This window comes from Rhinatrema bivittatum, chromosome 4, assembly GCF_901001135.1.
Source record: "Rhinatrema bivittatum chromosome 4, aRhiBiv1.1, whole genome shotgun sequence".
In the NCBI taxonomy this organism is placed as follows: Eukaryota; Metazoa; Chordata; class Amphibia; order Gymnophiona; family Rhinatrematidae; genus Rhinatrema; species Rhinatrema bivittatum.
Window position 1 is genome coordinate 1,939,508 of NC_042618.1, and position 12,837 is coordinate 1,952,344.

General features: G+C 47.2%; 1 protein-coding gene across 3 annotated transcripts in view; it reads left to right on the forward strand.

Moving 5' to 3' along the window:
• The window catches only part of AHSA1 (activator of HSP90 ATPase activity 1), a 94,913-nt gene that overhangs the window by 56,712 nt on the left and 25,364 nt on the right, over window positions 1–12,837 (forward strand). For all 3 annotated transcript variants that reach the window (XM_029597665.1, XM_029597664.1, XM_029597663.1), the window contains one exon: window positions 6,325–6,413. In XM_029597665.1, coding sequence (XP_029453525.1) covers window positions 6,325–6,413 — 89 coding nt within the window. The remainder of the gene's footprint in view (window positions 1–6,324; window positions 6,414–12,837) is intronic.

The window sequence follows — 12,837 nt, forward strand, 5'->3', positions numbered from 1 at the left end:
ATTACCTCTCTCACCAAGTCCTGTGCTCCACTGAGAATTAGATCTAAAATTGCTCCCTCTCTCGTTGGTTCCTGAACCAATTGCTCCATAAAGCTATCATTTATTCCATCCAGGAACGTTATCTCTCTAGCGTGTCCCGATGATACATTTACCCAGTTAATATTGGGGTACCGTATTTTCTGGCGTATAAGACGAGTTTTTTACCCCTGAAAATCTTCTCAAAAGTCGGGTGTCGTCTTATAGGGCGTATATTTGCTGGCGTATAGGACGCACTTTTTTCCCCTGAAAATAGGTGAAAAATAAGGAGTGCGTCCTATGCGCCGGTAATCCAAATTTACAGCGTCTGGATTCCTCGCTCCCCGATTGGCCGATGTGCTCTTGCTCCCCAAGTCACTCACCCTCACCTCCGGACGCTGTAGAAATTGATTCTCCGTGCCCTCGGTCCTTGAGTCACTCCTCCCGGATGCTGTAAAATGTTCATTCTCCGCTCCCCGATTGGCTGGTGTTGGGCAAAAGGGGCTTGCTTCGGAAAGCCCCTTTTGCCCAGCACCGACCAATCGGGCAGCACGCCTTCGCTCCTCCTGTCACTCCCTCCCCCCACCGGATGCTGTAAAAAAAAAAAAAAAAAAAAAAAGTTCTCCGCTCCCCGATTGGCCGGGGAGCGAGGGAGCGGAGAATGAACCACCGGCCAATCGGGCCTGTGGATTGGCCAATCCACCGGCCAATCGGGCAGCGCGCCCTCACTCCTCTAGTCACTCCCTCCTGCTATAAATGTTGATTTCATCAAAAAATATGGTAGAAAATTACGGTATTTTTTTCCTTAATGTGCATAAAAAGGGGGGGGGGCGTCTGCGCTGCTTCACTGCAGTCCTCAGGAGCAAGATCTGAGAGGCAGAGAAGGAGGTACCGGGAATAGGATACAAGGGTGGGCCAGAGGGATGCGCTACCGCTCTGATAGTCTTGGAGACAGGGAGGGCTGGGCAGGCAGGGAGAGCTGACCAATCCAAGCAGGATTTGTATACAACAATCAGCCAAGAAGGGTAGTCTTATACGGCGAGTGTATCCCAAACTCTATATTTTAACTGGAAAAGTTGGGGATCGTCTTATACGCCGGAAAATACAGTAATTGAAGTCTCCCATTATTACCGCACTACCAATTTGGTTAGCTTCCCTAATTTCTCTTAGCATTTCACTGTCCGTCTCACCATCTTGACCAGGTGGATGGTAGTATACCCCTATCACTATAGTCTTCCCCGACACACCCCGAAGACATAAAGATTCAATTTTGTATTTAGTCTCATGCAGGATGTTGGTCCTGTTGGACTCTATGCCATCCCGGACATAAAGCGCCACACCTCCTCCCGAGTGCTCCTCTCTGTCATTGCGATATAATTTGTACCCTGGTATAGCACTGTCCCATTGGTTATCCTCTTTCCACCATGTCTCTGAGATGCCAATTAAGTCTGTCCTCATTCACTGCTATACATTCTAATTCTCCCATCTTACTACTTAGACTTCTGGCATTAGCATACAGACATTTCAAAGTTGCCATTAGGTTGCTCTGTGAGGATTCTTTTTGACAATGCAATGTCAGTAGCGTATATGAATTGGCAGGGTGAAACCAAGAGTCAAATCAATAGCTTGGGAAGCTCAAGTGTTTAAGTTTAATGTATTCAAGTTTAATTTATTCGCCCACCCGCGACCGTTCTGTTGTACTGTAAACCGGTGTGATCTGTGTTTCATACAGGAATGTCGGTATATAAGAATTCAAAATAAATAAATAAGTCTTAATTCATTGGACAGAATCCCACCTAGAGGGAATAGCTGCGTCTTACATAGCCGGGGTCGAAAATGTTCAAGCGGTTTTCCTAAGTCGTATTCAATTAGATCCAGGCGAGTGGGAATTGTCCGAAGCTGCAATGCAGCTCATCAGAAGTCGTTGGGGGTTTCCTCATGTGGATTTAATGGCGACTCGTCAGAATGCCCAAAGCATTTCGGTTCTTCAGTCGAAGGCGACAGCAAGGAGCTGAGAGCGAAGACTCTCTAGTTCTACCTTGGCCTCGGGGGGGGTCCTAGTTTGTGTCCACCCCTCTTGGCCATTGGTGGGCAAGGTATTGCATCGCATAGAGAAGCATCATGAGGAAGTGATATTGGTTGCACTGGAGTGGCCGCAGCATCCTTGGTTTGCGGATCTCATCAACTTGGCTGTGGTTGGGCTGATTCATCAGGTTCCCATATTTTCAGACCAGGCCGCTCACTTTTGTCTAGCGGCATGGCTTTTGAGAGGCGGAGGTTGAGGCTTAAAGGTTCTCCAGAATTTGTCGTCACCACCATATTGCAAGCCAGGAGACAGTCCACTAATCTAGCTTATGTTAAAGTATGGAAAGAGTTCGAGTCCTGGTGTGCTACTCATGAAATTCGCATCCTCCAGTCCTCCATTCCCGATATTTTGTCATTTTTTTTGCAGAATGGTTTTGCTAAAGGCTTATCTCCTAGCTCCCTTAGAATTGAAGTGGCAGCCTTGGGCTGCCTTCAGGGCAAGATTGGGGATTCTGCTATTGTAGCTTATCTGGATGTTTTCAGGTTCCTTAGAGGGACTAGGAATTTGTGGTCTCCAGTTATTTTGTCCTTCCTGGAGCCTTAATTTGGTCCTCCGAGGTTTGTGTATGGTGCCTTTTGAGCCTCTGTGTAGAGCGATGCTGAAAGACTTGACTCTCAAAGTAGTTTTTCTAGTAGCGATATGCTCTGCTAAGCGGATTTTGGAGTTGCAAGCTTTGTTCTGTCTGGATCTTTTCCTTTAAATTTCCAATTCGGGGATTTCGTTGAGGATGGTGCCTTCTTTTTTTGCCTAAGGTGGTTTCTGCTTTTCATGTGAACCAGAAGGTGGAGCCTCCAGCCTTTCCAACAGTAGATGCATCGGTTCCATATGCGAAAGAGCTCAAAAGGTTAGATGTTTGATGAGCTCTCGAGGTGACAAATGATTTCATGAGGTCCGACCAACTTTTTGTTTTGTAGAGCAGCGCGAAATGAGATTTGAAAGCTTCTAAAGTTACTAATGTGCGTGTTGTTTGAAAGAGGCTATTGGGTCCACTTACATTACTGCTGGTAGGGAGATTCCGGAAGGTTTGCATGCTCATTTTACACACTTGCAGGCAGCCTCCTGGGCGGAAGTGCAAATGGTGTCTCCTCAAGATTTGCAGAGCAGCGACTTGGAAGTCACTGCATACGTTTGCACGATACTATCGTTTGGAAGTGGGAGATTCAGGTTTTCCTTCCTTTGAGAGTGTTCTGCAAGCAGGACTCTCCAGGTCCCACTCTAAGTTAGGGGGCTTTGGTACATCCCAAGAGAATGGACAGATCCGGGTACATACAGGGAAAGGAAAATTGGTTCATACCTGCTAATTTTCGTTTGTAGGACCACGGATCAGTCCAGAACACACCCAATTTCCATGAGGTGGAGAGTCGCCTGCTCAGCTCTAGTGTTGTCTTATAAGAACATAAGAAATTGCCATGCCGGATCAGACCAAGGGTCCATCAAGCTCAGCATCCTGTTTCCAACAGAGGCCAAAACCAGGCCACAAGAACCTGGCAATTACCCAAACACTAAGAAGAACCCATGCTACTGATGCAATTAATAGCAGTGGCTATTCCCTAAGTATAATTGATTAATAGCCGTTAATGGGCTTCTCCTCCAAGAACTTATCCAAACCTTTTTTGAACCCAGCTACACTAACTGCACTAACCACATCCTCTCGCAACATATCCCAGAGCTTAATTGTGCGTTGCGTGAAAGAATTGTCTCCGATTAGTCTTAAATGTGCTACTTGCTAACTTCATGGAATGCCCCCTAGACCTTCTATTATCCAAAAGAGTAAATAACCGATTCACATCTACTTGTTCAAGACCTCTCATGATCTTAAAGACCTCTATCATATCCCCCCTCAGCCGTCTCTTCTCCAAGCTGAACAGCCCTAACCTCTTCAGCCTTTCCTCATAGGGGAGCTGTTCCATCCCCTTTATCATTTTGGTTGCCCATCTCTGTACCTTCTCCATTGCAACTATATCTTTTTTGAGATGCGGCGACCAGAATTGTACACAGTATTCAAGGTGCGGTCTCACCATGGAGCGATACAGAGGCATATGACATTTTCTGTTTTATTAACCATTCCCTTTCCAATAATTTCTAACATTCCGTTTGCTTTTTTGACTGCTGCAGCACACTGAGCCGACGATTTCAATGTGTTATCCACTATGATGCCTAGATCTCTTTCTTGGGTGGTAGCTCCTAATATGGAACCTAACCATGTAACTACAGCAAGGGTTATTTTTCCCTATATGCAACATCTTGCACTTGACGGTCCAATAAAACAAATCGGAAAGTGGTCCCACGTAGCCAAGGCAAAAAACAACAAGGGGACAAGGGGTTGTTCAGATAGATGATACATTTTACTGTTAGTTACAATTTTTCTAATTATGTATTATTCCATTTTTAGATTTGATTTGTCACTTTGTTACTACATAAAAGTATGCCTATGTAGTTTCTTTATCAGAAATCATGTGAGTTCAAAAATGTTTTTTTAAGAACCTTTTTAAGGTTTTGAAATTATTTATGGAATTATTTTTAATGTTTTGTTTTTTTTAAAATTTCTGATTTTTATACTTTTAGCCCCTGATGCAGCCTTAATTGGCGAAACTCGGCCAGAGTCGGGCGCTTTAATTTATTAATAAAAACCTTTCACGGCATAAAGTTGTCCCCTTGTTTTTTACATCTTGCACTTGTCCACGTTAAATTTCATCTGCTATTTGGATGTCGTATCTTCCAGTCTTGCAAGGTCCTCCCTTAATGTATCACAATCCGCTTGTGATTTAACTACTCTGAATAATTTTGTATTATCTGCAAATTTGATTACCTCACTCATATTCCTTTCCAGATCATTTATAAATATATATATATATATATATATATATATATATATATATATATATATATATATATAGAAAAGCACCGGTCCAAGTACAGATCCCTGAGGCACTCCACTGTTTACCCTTTTCCACTGAGAAAATTGACCATTTAATCCTACTCCCTGTTTCCTGTCTTTTAACCAGTTTGTAATCCACGAAAGGACATCGCCTCCTATCCCATGACTTTTTAGTTTTCTTAGAAGCCTCTCATGAGGGACTTTGTCAAACGCCTTCTGAAAATCTAAATACACTACATCTAACAGTTTACCTTTTATCCACATGTTTATTAACCCCTTCAAAAAATGAAGCAGATTTGTTAGGCAAGACTTCCCTTGGGTAAAGCCATGGTGACTGTGTTCCATTAAACCATGTCTTTCTATATGCTCTACGATTTTGATCTTTAGAATAGTTTCCACTATTTTTCCTGGCACTGAAGTCAGACTCACTGGTCTATAGTTACCAGGATCACCCCTGGAACCCTTTTTAAATATTGTTTACATTGGCCACCCTCCAGGTACAACGGATGATTTGAATGATAGGTTACAAATTTTAACTAATAGATCAGAAATTTCATTTTGTAGTTCCTTCAGTACCCTAGGATGCATACCATCCGGTCCAGGTGATTTGCTACTCTTTTTAGTTTGTCAATCTGGCCTACTACATCTTCCAGGTTCACAGTGATTTCGTTCAATTCATCTGACTCATCACCCCTGAAAACCATCTCCGGAACTGGTATCTCCCCAACATCCTCATTAGTAAACAGGGAAGCAAAGAATTCATTTAGTCTTTCTGCAATGGCCTTATCTTCCCTAAGAGCCCCTTTAACTCCTCTGTCATCTAATGGTCCTACCGACTCCCTCACAGGTTTCTTGCTTCAGATATATTTATGAATACAGATTTGTTTATGGTTCTCAGTTTTTCAATATTTTTGCTTAGTAGTTTGGTCATTACACTTTCTGCTTTGGGTACAGATCTATACTGAGGAACTGCAGCTGGCACTGTAGTTTGAGGCAGTGTCAGAGAACTTTCTGTCTCCATCTGCTGGCAGGGATGAATAACCCAGGAGTCTAAACTGATCTGTGGTACTGCAGGAACAAAATTTAGCGGGTAAGAACCAATTTTCCTATCATCTTTGGGAAGCAGTGGAAGGCCACAAGGTAGGCAAGAAGCCATTTGTAACATTTGTCTTCATGAACAGAGTGGCTCAGCAAGAGCCATGGGTTTCTGCTGCAGGGCACAGGCATGCCAGGTTCCAAAAAGCCAAGATTGATGTAAGGGAGAGACCCGTCCAGTAACTCAGCTGATAGGAAACCACATGAATGGTTAACATCTGCTATAACAGTCACTTATTTGCTTTTGCAGAGTTCACGCAAGGCATGATCTTGCCAACGATGAACGGTGAGCCAAAGGAGCAGGATGTAGAGCCAGAAACCAAACCCCAGCCTCAGAAGGTAGGCTATATTCTGGATAGATGCACTGCAGGTTGTTTAAACTATTAGCTCAACCCCAGCGGTCCTGGTGTCTTAACACAAGAGTCTTTAGCCATAAACTTATAAGTATTAACAATAGTAAGGAATTATTAAAAGGTCCATTTCAGGACTGGCCTTGTGGTAGAGGAGCAGGGTTTGAATCCCAGGGTCAGCTGGGATTGGGAATGCTGTGGAGATAGTGCTCTCAGCCCATGTGAAGAGGGGAGTCCTAGTCATCACCCAGCAGTAACTCCTGATGGCTGAATATGGGCCAGAAGGAGCCCTGATGAGAGCCCCCAGCTGGGGGTATAAAATAGGGAGGAAACTCCTCAGGCGTTGCAAATGAAGGCTTTATGGTGCAGGATCCAACCCTGCTTCTGACTGAGCTGGAAACTTAAAGGAGACAGAAGTGCCCTTTCTTCTAGAAAATGTCCTTGTAAGATTGCTTCCTGGCCACTTTTTTTTTAAATCCCAAAACCCTTTGCTTGCAAAGCATAGAAGCATAAGTGACATGATGGATGTTGCAGTTGTGCATTTTGTTGCAGAGTGCAGACTTTCTAGTCTTGGCATCCCTTACATAGCACAGGTAATGAAAGTATTGTGCACATAGTGCATGGCTGAGCTTCACTCTGCAAATACCTGGCAAATCTTCTGTGTAGTCTAGCATGGCTGCCACTCCAGTTGAATCAGCGTTGGCACCTTGAGCCTGACTGGTGCATTTATGCTGTAGGTGATCCTCCACTCTCATTCCTCTCCCTCATGTCTTGAGCAGTAAGACTTTGGGTTGATGTAATTAACTGACAGCGTATGCACATAAAATGCTGGCTGTGGAAAGCATTTTTTTTTGTGCACTTAAATCATTTTGAGGAGAAAATGTTTGTACACGAACATGTTTTGTGCCTAAATAGACTACAGGTCCTGGCACCAGAACTCTTGTTCTGCCCATAGATAACACTTGCACTGGAAACGTGACACCAGCTCTGCTCAGGAGTAAAATTTCCAGCACTAAGATAACCTGAGATAAGCCAGTGCACCTCTCTGCATTAGCGGGTAACAGTGCCGTCCTTTGCATGGGATTTCCACGCGAGGGCATTAAGCAGTGCATGCAGTTCTGTTTCCTTTCTAAATCAGCAGTAAAGCGTGTGCACCTTATTACATTGGACTTTGACAGGTAACATGTGACGAACGATTAGCACTAGGGTTTCCCAGTGTAACTTCTGAGCGCCTGCTGGTATGCACTACTAAGTGAGCAGTGGGAGGGGAGAGGGTCCTCCTTCCCTCCCCCTCAGTCTGCAGTGGGTATATAATGCTAAATGATGTACATGAAACAGCTTACATTGAAATATCACCTCATAAATGTAGGTGTTACACAGTTGTACAGTTATTGTAAGAGAATAAACAGAACCTCAAATTCCGTGAAGTAGCTGGACTTGTAAAGTGTATTCTTGTCTGTGCTTTATGATCTTCTGGAAGAGCATTGCACGATTAGTTACCCAAGGAAACTCTTTTTTCCCCCCCCCCCCCCCCCCATATTAATTGTTACCTCTGTCCTCCACCACACACTTCATGTTGCAATCCTATCACTCACTCTCTGACCCTCCCCCCCCCACCACCACCACCACCATTTCCCATACTGTTCTGCACTCTTCTCCTGCCCTAATCTCGTCGTCGGTGCTTTTCCCCTTTATATGCAAGGAATGAAGAAGTTTCTGAATTACTGTCTTAAGATAGAAGTAGCTCTGAAAAGGCAGCGGAAAGTTTTCAGCCCTGTATTTAAATTTGGCATTCTCGAGGGGGTGCTCTTGCCTCGGAGAAAAATGGCCGCATGACCGTGTGCTCCTGCCTTCCCCGAGCCCTAAAATAGCAGACGCCGCACGCTGAAATCGCTTCACAGCTCCGAAATCTCAAGCACTCTGCACGGGAACCACCCACGATGGCCCAGAAAAAAAAAGGGCCCGACCTCAAGCAGTTTTCTTATGCGAAAACATTTAATCTGGAGGAGGGGCCTGATGGCGTTTTTGAAGCCTCGACCTCTATTGAGCTGATAACCGAGGGAGAGAACGAAACGGGGGGAGCTGTGGCGCAACTCGCGCACCTACCTACGAGAGACTAATTTCATCGTTGGTTTAGTGACCCTAGAAAAGAAATGAGACCACAAACAGGAACTTTTATTATCCATGGAAAATCTTAAAGAAGAAATGGCTGATATCGGACGAAGAGTGGATGACTGTGACATGCACTTAAATGCGCAGTCCATGAAAATTGAACAGTTGCAGAAATCCGTTTCTCAAGTGTCTAACGATGCAGAAGAATTAACAGTGAAACTGGAAGATTTAGAGAATCGCAGAAGACTATGCGGACTATGGGACAGCAATTCTTCAAAAGGTGTGTGCTTTTCTCCTGCTGCAGAGTCTGTCTCATACTCAGAAATTGATTTGGAACAAGCACACAGGTCACTTAGCCCCTGTCCCAACTGTAAATCCAGAGACATAATCGTGCCTCTGTATCGCTCCATGGTGAGACCGCACCTTGAATACTGTGTACAATTCTGGTCACCGCATCTCAAAAAAGATAATTGTGATGGAGAAGGTACAGAGAAGGGCAACCAAAATGATAAGGGGAATGTAACAGCTCCCCTTTGAGGAAAGGCTGAAGAGGTTAGGACTGGATTGGCCACTGTTGGAAACAGGATGCTGGGCTTGATGGACCCTTGGTCTGACCCAGTATGGCATTTTCTTATGTTCTTATGTTCTTATGTGTGTTTCTCCAGATACCCTATGAAGGAAAAAATATATATCAAGCTGCTAGGAAGTAGCCCACTTGGGACTGGGAATCTTACCAAATCCAGGTTTTTGCAGCTCTCTCTCCTCTTTAAAAAGGAGGATGGAATTTAAGGACATCACCTCAGTTCTGCGGAGAGAAGGATTTCGATACAGTTGGCTTTTTCCTTTTGGCATTGCCATGACCATTGATGGAACAACCACGAAGGCCAAGTCTACAGAGGAAGCGGCAGCCATCTTAAAGGACATAAGTTGCCATACTGGGTCAGACCAAGTGTCCATCAAGCCCAGCATCCTGTTTCCAACAGTGGCCAATCCAGGCCATATGAACCTGGCAAGTACCCAAAAACTAAGTCTATTCCATGTTACTGTTGCTAGTAATAGCAGTGGCTATTTTCTAAGTCAACCTAATTAATAGCAGGTAATGGACTTCTCCTCCAAGAACTTATCCAATCCTTTTTTAAACACAGCTATACTAACTGCACTAACCACATCCTCTAGCAACAAATTCCAGAGTTTAATTGTGCGTTGAGTGAAGAAGAACTTTCTCCGATTAGTTTTAAATGTGCCACATGCTAACTTCATGGAGTGCCCCCTAGTCTTTCTATTCCATCTACTTCGTAGTGCCAAAGAAGGACGGATCCTTTCGGCCCATCCTGGACCTAAAGGAAGTCAACAGGTCCCTCCGAGTGGTCCGGTTTCGGATGGAAATGCTGTGGTCTGTGATTGCTGCAGTGCATCGGGGGGAGTTCCTCACCTCCCTGGATCTCACGGAGGCCTACCTGCACATCCCTATCCGCCCGGACCATCATAGTCTCCTCCGGTTCAAGATCCTGGACCAGCACTTCCAGTTCATAGCCCTGCCGTTCGGATTGGCGACGGCACCGCGCACCTTTACCAAGATCATGGTGGTCATGGCTGCAGCCCTCCGGAAAGAGGGAGTTCTGATACACCCCTATCTGGACGACTGGCTCATCCGAGCAAAGTCTTTCACCCACGGACAAGCTGCAGTGGCCAGGGTAGTACAGTTCCTTCATTCCCTGGGTTGGGTAGTGAACTTCTCGAAGAGCTCCCTCGTGCCCTCACAGCGCTTGGATTTTTTGGGGGCGACCTTCGACACCCGACAGGGCAAAGTGTTTCTGCGACAGGACAAGGCGCACTCTTTGCGGGATCACATACAGCGGTTCTCTGCGTTACCAGCTCCCACCTCCTGGGACTACCTGCAGCTCCTGGGAGTGATGGGCTCCACCATCGACATGGTCCCTTGGGCATTTGCGCGCCTCAGGCCCTTGCAGTGGGCGCTCCTCTCCTGTTAGAAACCGATCTCGCAGGACTACCAGTTAATCCTCCCGCTCCCGCAGAAGGCCAGGGACAGCCTGGGCTGGTGGTTGGACCCGGTGAACCTGGCCCGCGGCGTGTCCCTCGATCTGCCAAATTGGGTGGTAGTAACCACAGACGCCAGTCTAGTAGGCTGGGGTGCGGTCTGCAATCGAAGCGCCACGCAGGGGACGTGGTCCGTGGTGGAGGCAAAGTGGTCCATCAACCGTCTGAAGACCAGGGCGGTCAGGCTAGCTCTGCGACATTTCCTTCCGCTTCTTCGGAACCGGGAGGTCAGAATCCTGTCGGACAACGCTACCACCGTGGCCTACATCAACCGCCAGGGAGGCACGCGCAGCCCGCAGGTCGCACTAGAGGTGGCGCTGCTGATGCAATGGGCAGAGCGGCATCTCGTTCGGCTAGCGGCCTCGCACATCGCCGGAGTGGACAACGTTCAGGCGGACTTCCTCAGTCGCCAACGGCTGGACCCCGGAGAGTGGTCTCTTTCAGATGAAGCGATGCAGCTCCTCGTCCATCGGTGGGGAGTCCCCCACTTGGATCTGATGGCGTCTGCTCTCAACGCCAAGGCTCTCCGCTTCTTCAGTCGCCGGAGAGAGCGCGGCGCGGAGGGAGTGGATGCTCTGGTTCTTCCGTGGCCGACACAGCTTCTACTCTACGCATTTCCACCGTGGCCCTTGGTGGGCCGGATGCTCCGCAGAATAGAAAACCATCCAGGGACAGTGATTTTCGTCGCCCCGGAATAGCCCAGGCGACCGTGGTTTGCGGATCTACTACAGCTGGTGATCGACGGGCCAATCAGACTGGGTATTTTTCGATCAGGCAGAACTCTTCTGTCTTGCGGCCTGGCTTTTGAGAGGCGCCGCCTCCGGCGCAGGGGCTACCCGGAGGTGGTAGTATCCACGCTGCTGCGGGCATGTAAGACGTCGACGTCTGTGGCCTATGTGCGCGTCTGGAAGGTGTTCGAGTTGTGGTGTAACAGCCGGAACATGAGACCCACAAAGGCTTCTGTTCCTCAGATCCTTCAGTTCCTACAAGCTGGGGTGGACAAGGGGCTCGCCTATAATTCACTACGGGTTCAGGTGGCCGCCCTTGGTTCGCTCTTGCGCGATGGGGGCTCTCTGCTTCAGCACCCGGACATTGTTCGCTTCCTCAAGGGTGTCAAACATTTGCGGCCTCCATGTCGGGACCACCGTTCGAGCCACTGCGGAGTGCAACGCTTAAGGATCTCACCCTCAAGACGGTGTTCCTGGTGGCAATCTGTTCCGCTCAACGCCTCTCGGAACTGCAGGCTCTATCGTGTAGAGAGCCTTATCTACGTTTCTCCGACTCTGGAGTTTCGCTTCGCACCGTTCCTTCTTTTCTTCCGAAGGTGGTGTCTGCGTTCCATGTGAATCAGACGGTGGAACTGCCGTCCTTCTCTTCTTCTGAGCCGAAGTCTCTCCGACTCTTGGATGTCAAGCGCACTCTGCGTCTCTATTTGGAGGCTACGAATGATTTCCGGACTTCTGACCATCTCTTCGTACTTTGGTCCGGTCCTAAGAAGGGGTCTCGGGCCTCGAAGACGACCATTGCCAGATGGCTGAAGGCCGGCATTGCTGCTTCCTACATTGGGGTGGGGCGGACTCCCCCCACCCGGCATTGTAGCGCATTCTACACGTTCTCAGGCGGCTTCCTGGGCGGAGGCTCGCTCGGTCTCCTCTCAAGAAATCTGTAGAGCAGCCACCTGGAAATCATTACACACGTTCTCGAGGCACTATCGCCTGCATCTCGCTTCTTCAGTCTCTGGACACTTTGGCGAGCAGGTTCTTCGAGCAGGCCTCGCTGGACCCCACCCGATTTAGGGAAGCTTGGGTACATCCCACTGTCTGGACTGATCCAGGTACGTACTGGGAAAAGAAAATTATTACTTACCTGCTAATTTTCGTTCCTGTAGTACCATGGATCAGTCCAGACGCCCACCGCGTCTGGGTTCTCAGCCTGCTCAGCTCTTCTCTGCGTATGTCTTTCACGATGTCTTCAGTTTTCACTGTTTTTCACAGCTCCCTACAAGTTGACTTGCTGTGTTCGCGGCTTCCTACCCGTTGGTAGGACCTTTGCAGTTCGTTATTAAAGTTACACGGCGTATTGTTGCCGATTCATTTAAACTTGATCCAATAAGGGGGTTCTGTTTTTCTACTCGGGCTTTGATATACTCGATACTGAACTCCTGCAGAGGGGGTAGTGGTATATATGGTGACGCCTCCTCGAAGCTTGTGCTGACTCCATCTGCTGGATTGGGGACATAACCC